This window comes from Oryx dammah, unplaced genomic scaffold, assembly GCF_014754425.2.
Source record: "Oryx dammah isolate SB20612 unplaced genomic scaffold, SCBI_Odam_1.1 HiC_scaffold_23, whole genome shotgun sequence".
In the NCBI taxonomy this organism is placed as follows: domain Eukaryota; kingdom Metazoa; phylum Chordata; class Mammalia; order Artiodactyla; family Bovidae; genus Oryx; species Oryx dammah.
The window spans coordinates 74,066,642-74,075,973 of NW_024070207.1; the positions used below are offsets into that span (position 1 = coordinate 74,066,642).

Genomic DNA, 9,332 nt, shown 5'->3' on the forward strand with positions numbered 1-9,332 from the left:
ACATTAATTATGAATAATTCCATGCCTACAAATTTGATATCATAGGTGGACAAATTATCTGACTTACTTTTAATAAATAGGATATGGCAAAAGTGTTGGGATGTCACTTTTGACTTTAAGTAATAAAAGAACTGTATCTTCTTCCATCTTAGTTTCTCTCTGGCTCTCTCTCACCAACTGCCAGGTTGTGAGGAGACTCAGGAAGCCTATGGCTAGGCCCACATGACAAGGAATTGAAGCCAGACAGCAACCACATGAGTGAGCTTGGCAGTGGATCTTCTGAGGCCTTCCAACAGCCATGTAAAGAGCTTAGATGGATGTGGACCTCCTACAACAATTTTGCCTGCGAATGCGACTGCAGCCCAGATGACAGCTTGAGTGCAACTTCATGAGAGACTTAGAGCCAGAGGCACCCAGCTAAGCCATGTATAGGTTTGTGACCTGTGAAACTATAATAACTGTCTATTGTCTTAAACTTCTAAGTTTTGAGGCAATTTGTTACACAGCATTAGTTAACTACTACATATCTTTTGATCCAGAAATTCTACTTCAAAATACATGCACTAGAGCAGCTTTTTCCAATCCTTTCCACATCAGAGCATGTTAAAAATGCTACTATGTCTACCAGCTCACTGGAATGAAGAGACAGCCTACTCTTAGCCAGAGGGAACAGCCCCAGGGTAAAGCCAGGCCCATCTTTCTAGAGGGAATCAATATATCAGAACCTCCATTACCCCATTACCCAGTTGCAAAGCACCGCCTCAGAGAAACTCTTCAATATGGGCATGAGGAGATATAGCCAAGATGTTCATTAAATCTTCACTTATAATTGCACAAAACAGGAACAATCCAAGTCCATCAGCAGGCAAAAAGATAAAGAAATTAGATAATCCATGTAACAGAAGTTCATACAATGATATATAATAGTAATATCATATTGGAAAATTGATACAATCGTATTCATTAGTTAAAATGTATGACCTAGATCTAAATGAATCAAATTGCTAACTTCCAAAAAATATTAAATGAAAATAATAATATTTGTTTCCAGAGGATGTATTTATTATGCTATTCACATAATGTAAAATACATGGAACAATAATGTATATTGGTAAGAAATAAATACATACATATAAAAAAAGAAAGAACATGCACAAGAAAGAGACTTCCAAATGGTTCTTTTTTGGGAAAAAGAGGTAAGATGAATAGGATAAAGTGAGAGATTACAAAACAGAAGAATCTGAGGATCCAAACAAAATAAAATGTGCTTGGTCTATGTAACAAGTACATGTGGGCAAATGTATATTTTATCCTCTGCACTTTATATTTGAAATATTTTAACAAAAATACATTATTTTTTGAGTACAAAAGTCCATATACATTAGATGAGGCTTATTAATTGGGTTGTGGAATCTCTCTATATTCCTGTTTATTTTGCAGTCTATTCACTCTATCTATACCAAAACAAGTGTGGTTAAGTCTTCCACTATAATTGCAGACTTTCTGATTTCTATATTTCTAACAATATTAATGCATGTATTTTAAAATTACATTATTTTGTGTATAAATTTTACTGGCTATATCTTCTTGGTGAATGAAACAACATGATTTTTTTAATGCTTTTTACTTCGAGTTCTTAATTTTTCTGATATTAACATTGCTACATGTCTCTTTCCTTCTTTCTGTCCTTCTCTTTTTTCCTTTCTGAAATTTCTTCTTTCCCCTCCCTCCATCTTTCCTTCTCTACCTTTTTCTTTCCTTTCTTTCTGCTGGTATTTCACTGGAAAATATATTTTTCCATTCTTATTTCTGCCTTAGGTGAAACATATAAACAGCATACAATTGGATTTCTAAAAACTAAATGCTTAAATTGAGAGTTTGCTTTTACATTTTTTTATGGGAGACGTTAATCCTTAGTACATGCTGATATACCTGGATTTATTTCTGCCCCCCCTCCCTTTTTAACATACTTTCTTGTTGCCTCTCATCCCATTTCTGTGTTTTGTAAGAATGAATTTTTTCCTTTGTTCTACATGCTATTTCTTCAATGGTTTGAAAGTTATACATCCTATTTCTATTCTGTTATTACCCCTAAAACTCCTTGTTCTTCTGTTATGTATTTTATTCCCAGTAAAGAACAAAGCTTTGCTATTGTCGTGAACAAAGGTAAGTCTTACATTTGATGCAAGTATTAGAGATACATGTAAAGTGCAATATATAAAAAAGACTTTGGAGTTCAGTAAAATTGTATAAATCCAAAAGGCATAGCTATAATATTTTAAAGGGCAATTTAATTATAAGGATGTGCAGCTATGTTGTGCTGCAATGACTGATCATTTCTTCTGGATAGAGAAGCTCGATTAACAGCAATAAATTGTATGATAAACAGTTCAGTTTGCTTCAACCACCAGGTTAAAATTTTTTCTGCTGACCACAACCCTAAATACAGTGATACTTCAACTACAAATCATAACATAGAACATAGGATAGGGTATATTAATATGATTCCTTTCATATCAGAATGAATCAGAAGGAATTTGCAGCTTTCACTTTATATCAGACAGCAAGGACAGCAACCATGCAAACCCCAGAACAGAAGGGTATATGACTAAATGTTTAACATTTGTTACAGCTGGCTGTTGGTTACATTTTTCGCTGTCCTTTTCTGTATCCTTGACGATTTCATCATTTCAAATGAAATAATGCTTTCGGGCCCACCCTGATTTGTTGAGAGCAGCTGCCGCCCCCGCCACATCAAGGGGGCGGGCCGCCGCGACGCCACAATCACTTCCGCCGCCGCAGTCGCGCCTGCCCCACTGCTGTCTGGAGGGGGAGGAGCTGGAGCCCCAGGAGCAGCGGCTCTGGCGGTCGTGGCGGTTGGAGGTCCGAGAGATCTGTTCTTCCCGAGAGCGTGCGAGGTCGCGACTGGGTGAGTGAAAGACTTTATTTCCTCGATCTCTTCAGACGTGACGGTGCGGCCAGTGGCCGAGCATGAGGGCGAGTGGCCGGCCTCCAGGGTAAGGATGTGGGGGTGGGGGGGCTCTAGCGAACAGATTTTCGGGCTCACCCCTCGGGAAGGGGTGGGGCGGACGTGGGACCTGACCAGAGAGGGAGGCCTGTGTCCTCCATTGGCCCGATTTAGGACTCATCCTCCATCCCTGGCTCCTTACGTATGGCCCGGCCCCGCTCTGGTGGCTTGAGTCGCTGTTCGAGAGGGGAGTGGTGGTCGCGGCCCTCTATGCCTGTCCTCCCCTCTCCTCCTGCCTCCCTTCTTGGCTCCTCTGTGGAGCGATCCGTGGCCTTTCCCCATTTTGCAGTTGTTTTAATGAATGGTAAAGGATGAAGATTTTTAGGCAAATATATTGTTCCAGGAAAAGAAATGCTGTCAGAAAAACAAATCATTCCCAGGGAAAACTGTATCCCCACACTGCCTTTCTTTTCTCCCCCTTCCCTGCCACATTGGTTTGGATCTCCCATTTGAGCTGATAGACGCTTCCCTCTCTCATTATGACATTGTGGACCCCCTCCCATCCTAGTGTCTTGCGTGCACACACAGGGACACACACACGCACATGCCCGCACATACACGGGTGTGTGTACCCGGGCACACACACACACGTGCGTGCGTGCGCACACACACACACACACAAGCACTCACGCATGACCAAAACCTTCCAATGCAGCTGTCTTACCGCTGCCCCCCCATACTCAAGGTTCCTGAGTGTCCCCTCCCCCCCACATGCTTGGACACACATGTACAGACACCCTCTCAGACATTGTCACACTTCCCATTGCCTTCCCCTGAGAGAGAGACAGAATGACTGACAGACACACAGCCTCCCACCCTCCGGAGCCTTTGCTGCCTCTCACCACCTTCCACAAACATACCTCCCCTCCTCCCTGTGCCTCTGCATGCTCTGGTGAGCATACAACACAACACACACACAGACACACAGACACACACACACACCCCCTCTGTGAGGCCTTACCCCTTGCCTGCCACTGACACACATAAGGATATCGTTGGATTGCTGGCTCCTTTTCCCTACACCACTTAACATGCAGACTCACCCACACGCTCTTTCACATACCGCTCTCAGGTGCTCCCTGTCTGCTACATATGTCTAGACAGCCTCCTTCACTGGTCCCTGCCATGCACATACTCACACTCACATAAATCCCTATCTTGGAACATCCCCCCTTCCTGTCGCCACATCCATGAATACAGATGCTCTTTGATTGCTGCTGCCCACCCACCTGCCACACGCATGTCCCTCTCCACTGATGTCTCCCCATTGATGCATTTGTTCACACCAACACTTCTCGATGGTTGCCTCCCATTTTGATGAACACACACACAAACCGGAGGACTCTCCATTCAATGCCACTATACTCCTCCTGGCCCGCCACAGACACATAAACATAGGCATCCCTCCCTAGAGCTCCAGCCATCACATCAGAACCACATGCGCATTCTCTTTCTATCATATGTTCACATGCTCCTCTCCTCTGAAGCCACACCATGCCTGTCCTTTTCATACCCACATCCACAATGGGTCTCATTCTGCCCAACAGTCATGCCTTTTCCCATGCTGCTGTCACCAGCCCTTTCCCTTTACAAACACAGGAGTCTTTCCTCTTCATGATTGCTGGTCCCCTTCCACCTGTCCCACTGCTCCTGACAGAGACTAGGCACTCTCACACACATAGTGATGGTGATCTATATTTTCCACTCTATTCCAATTTGCATTTCTCCTGTATGTCTACAAGGCTCAGAAAAATGCAGGCACCCCATAAAAAAACCACAGCCATCTTTCCTCTTCCCATGTTGGCACAATTCCAGTGTTTCGCCCACCTTCTGAATGTCCAGTCACCCTCCGTCTTCCATCAGATTGTCCCATAAGTCTGGCTTTCCTACAAACCCAGTTTTGTAATCATTTTGCCAACATTACAGATGTGTTCCAGGTCTACACCTGACAGTCACTTGAATGCTATTCCAGGCCTTAGAAGAAAGTGAAACTAATTTTAAAGGCCCCTTATTCTTTTTTCCTTTACCTGCTGAAGTGAAAATAAATCTCCCTGCTCCTTTATTTTGAACTGATTTGACCTTTCCATCTCCAAAGCGTGTGCAGGGAGCAGGAGCCTTCCCACTCAATCCCCAGCCGTATTGGAAACCCTCCTAAATAGAGCAAATGGGTCAGGAATCTAGCAAGCCTATCTGGCCCAAGCCAGCAGGAGGGTATCAGTCCAATCAGGCAGGAGGTATGGAAGAAGGCATGCTTATGTCAGTTTCAGGCCATCCACAAGCCAGCCAGAAAGGATTTCCAGGCAGAGAAAGACACCATCTGAAGTCCCAATGCACAGATCAGCCCCCAGTCAAACCACCAAGAGGAGCCGATCACCGTTTTCCACCACTCGTCGTAGTTGGGATGACAGCGAGAGCTCAGGAACCAGCCTGAATGCTGATAATGAGGACTACTCCAGGTACCCGCCCAGAGAGTACAGGGCTTCGGGGAGCAGAAGAGGAATGGCTTATGGACATGTTGACTGTTTCGGGGCAGATGATAGTGAGGAGGAGGGGGCTGGGCCTGTTGAGCGAGTGTCAGTGAGAGGGAAAACTGGCAAGTTTAAAGATGATAAGCTGTATGACCCAGAGAAGGGGGCAAGGTCTCTGGCTGGGGTGGCCTCACAGTTCTCTAGTTTTAACCATGACGTGAGAGAGGAGCTTGACAAGTTAGACCCAGCCCCTGCAGCACAGTCCTCTGCTAGCAGAGCTGAGTTCCTGCAGCCAAATAGCATGGCCTCTCAGCCGTCTTCTGCTGAAGGCAAGGTGGTCACAAACAGCAACAACCTGGAGAGGGAGAGACAGGAGTCGAATTTACCTGCATGTCCCAGCAGGGCTCCTGTGAGTATTTGTGGTGGGGAAAACAATCCAAAGAGCGCAGAGGAACCAGTGGTGAGGCCCAAAATCAGAAATCTGGCAAGTCCTAACTGCGTGAAACCAAAAATCTTTTTTGATACCGATGATGATGATGATATGCCACATAGCACTTCCAGGTGGAGGGAGACTGCCAGCGCTGATGAAGTCCACTTGGATGGCCTGGCAAGAAGGAGCAGAGGTGAGGGTTCAAGTGGCTACTCTGAGCCAAAGTACCCCGAAGACAAGAGGGAAGCCAGGAGTGACCAAGTGAAGCCCGAAAAGGTGCCTAGACGGCGACGAACCATGGCCGACCCCGACTTCTGGACATATAGCGATGACTACTACAAATACTTTGAAGAAGACTCTGACAGTGACAAAGAGTGGTCTGTGGCTCTGCGTCGCAAGTATCGTGGTCGGGAGCAAAATCTGTCGTCCAGCGGCGAGAGCTGGGAGACTCTGCCAGGAAAAGAAGAGCTTGAAGCCGAGCAAGCCAGAGTGAATGCCAGTGCTGGTGCCAGTGCTGGCAGCAGTGGCAACAATGAACTTGAAGAAGTTCGAGGGCCCTCTCTCCAGGAAGAGGAAAGGGCATCCCCCGAAGAAGGAGAAGTTCCTTGGCTCCAATACAATGAAAACGAGAGCAGCAGCGAGGGGGATAATGATTCTGGTCAGGAGTTTCTGCAGCCTGGTGTCTTCATGCTGGATGGCAACAATAACCTTGAAGATGACTCCAGTGTCAGTGAAGACCTTGAAGTGGATTGGAGCCTCTTCGATGGGTTCGCGGATGGGTTAGGGGTAGCCGAAGCCATTTCCTACGTGGATCCTCAGTTCCTCACATACATGGCACTTGAAGAACGCCTGGCCCAGGCAATGGAAACTGCCTTGGCACACTTGGAGTCTCTGGCGGTGGATGTGGAGGTGGCCAATCCACCAGCCAGCAAGGAGAGCATCGACACTCTTCCTGAGATCCTGATCACGGAAGATCACAGTGCGGTGGGGCAGGAGATGTGTTGCCCCATCTGTTGCAGTGAATATGCGAAGGGGGAGGTGGCGACGGAGCTGCCATGCCACCACTATTTCCACAAGCCTTGCGTGTCCATCTGGCTTCAGAAGTCAGGCACCTGCCCTGTGTGCCGCTGCATGTTCCCTCCCCCACTTTAAGACCAAGGCTCTTTACTCCTGGTCTGATGATTTTCCCCATCTGAAATCCACAATACTGCAGGAGCCCTCTCCAAATTAACCATTGCAATGAAATCAATCAGTCGATTAATCTCCACCTGTTGATTCCTTGTGATTATTTCCAGTGTGAAAATGATTGTGTATGATTGCATTACAAAAATCATACTGTGTTTTAGAGGTTAGAAAGGGAAAACCAAATTTTCTAAGTGCTACTTGAGATTGCAGCAAGAAGATGCATTTTCTAACCTGAGCAGTGAAATGTTGCATTTTTTTTTCAGTAGAACATGTTGCTGTTGATTGTAATGTCAAGTTTATCTGTTAAATTTGTCCAAGAGGCATCATCATTTCTGTTGCATGTTATGGGTTAATGTTCCTGTAATTGCAGTGCCGTAAAAGCTTATTAAAGTTCTCCTTTTGGTTTTACATGGTATAGTGGAATTGTTTGGTTTCGTCTAAAACTGTGGTACTAAGTGACTTTATAATTGATCTCTCGCATTTGCCTCCAAAATAGGGTTTTTGGTGTTCCCACTAGGAAAAAAAAATTAGTTTCATTGGAAATACTGACTCCAACAACAACAAAAATAAGGGTAATTATTTCTAAAAGTAGGAGTAAAGTGTATGGCTGTTGAACTACTAAAGGGGCAAAGTTTGAGTAAAGAATATTCTGTCAGTCTATGAGAAGGAAAGAAACAGTGAAAAAGCATAGTAAAAATAATGATGGTAGGAACACATCCAAACAGACTGTAGAGGTGAAGGAGTTAAAATTCTCTTTTAGAAAATAGCAAGTCTCAGAAAGTAAAGCAAGTCTCAGAGGGAATGGGTAAAAACTAAAACTGTATGCTGATTGTATACATTAACACAGTGACACAAAAGGAACAGAGAAATGTATGCCAGACAAGTACTATGAAAAACAGGTACCCACCCACACAAAGTGAACAGGTTTGAACCTTTGGCCATATTGGCTTCAGATCTCTCTCTCTCCAATGACTATACATTTTCAGGTACAGGTGAAGAACTTCACCTGTTCTTTTTACCTGCTTCCACAGAGGTAAGCACTATCCAGGAAATGGTGTGATTACTTCTTGTCTACCTTTTTTGAAGTGTGTGTGTGCATGTGTATTTGTGTACATATATATGTATATGCCTGTATGTATCTCTATAACCAATACAGAGTTTTTTAAATGGACATAATTGCTAAAATGTATCATTTTGCAGCTTTATTTTTTTCACTCAACATTGTTTCTGAGATTTTGTCATTTTGATACATGCCTTTTAACTGCTGTATACTAAATATTCCATTGTACACTTACCACAAGTTATTTATTCTCTCATTGGTGGACATTTAGTTTCTTCCCAGTGTTTTGCAACAGTGAACATAATTAAAAGATGTTTCTCTGTACACATGTGTGAATTTCTTTAGGGGTAAGTACATGGAGGTAAAATTTGGGCATCTTAGGGTTAGAGCATCTTCATTCTAACTAGATATTGCCAAACTGCTCTCCTAAGCTATTGTACTAATTCAAACTCCTCCCAACAGTTGGAGAGCTGTTTTCAGCATCAACAGCTTGGCTATCCCTAACGATCAACCTCACTGGCAATCAGTGCTGTGTAAATTAACGCAACAATGAAACTGATTGTGTCCATCAGAAAGTGATAGTTTTTCTTCATGATAATATCTAGTTTGGACTACAAAGAGAAGAAATGGCAGCACTCGTGCTGTGGGTGTGAATGTAACAATAGCAGCCTTTTCAGGGCAGTTTGGGGAGTAGCTTGGTTTCAAAATATAAAGTGATGCATATTCCTGAGAGCAAGTTAGATATTTTAGTTGTATGGAGTTAATACTATGCAGCAGTTAAAAATGGTATGCACTGATATGGAAAGATCTCCAAGACATAATGTTAAGTAAAAAAAGCATATTGTGGAGCAATACGTATAATCTTGATGTATTGATAAAATAAAACCTTACAAAACCAAACTATATATGAAAATGCATGAAAGTGTCTGGAAGGCTGCAAACCTAACTGATGGCAGTGGTTGCCTCTGGGGAGGAAAAGGGGCTTGGAAGAAAGTAGTAAGGAATGGGGCTTTTTTAAAAAAGTTAATCTGCTTGATATTTTTTTTCTGCGTCAGTGTTTTTCCATGACTGTTAACAAAATAAGTCAAATCAAAAAAGTTTCCAATTGATAAAAAATAAAGGATTTTTCTCTCACTGCAAGCACGGAAACCTGTGGTGGAA

General features: G+C 43.5%; 1 protein-coding gene across 4 annotated transcripts; it reads left to right on the forward strand.

Moving 5' to 3' along the window:
- Positions 1-2,802: 2,802 nt before the first annotated feature.
- PJA1 (praja ring finger ubiquitin ligase 1) lies at positions 2,803-8,495 on the forward strand. Of its 4 annotated transcripts, none has more exons than XM_040265758.1 (3): positions 2,803-2,929; positions 5,290-5,484; positions 6,049-8,495. In XM_040265758.1, the coding sequence occupies exons 2-3, from the start codon at positions 5,357-5,359 to the stop codon at positions 7,076-7,078; spliced, it is 1,158 nt and encodes a 385-aa protein (XP_040121692.1). In that variant the 5' UTR covers positions 2,803-2,929; positions 5,290-5,356; the 3' UTR covers positions 7,079-8,495. The 4 variants fall into 4 exon arrangements, with proteins under 4 accessions (XP_040121692.1, XP_040121693.1, XP_040121690.1 ...); XM_040265759.1 differs by having other exon boundaries at positions 5,296-5,484; XM_040265756.1 differs by having other exon boundaries at positions 5,290-8,495.
- Positions 8,496-9,332: the final 837 nt, after the last annotated feature.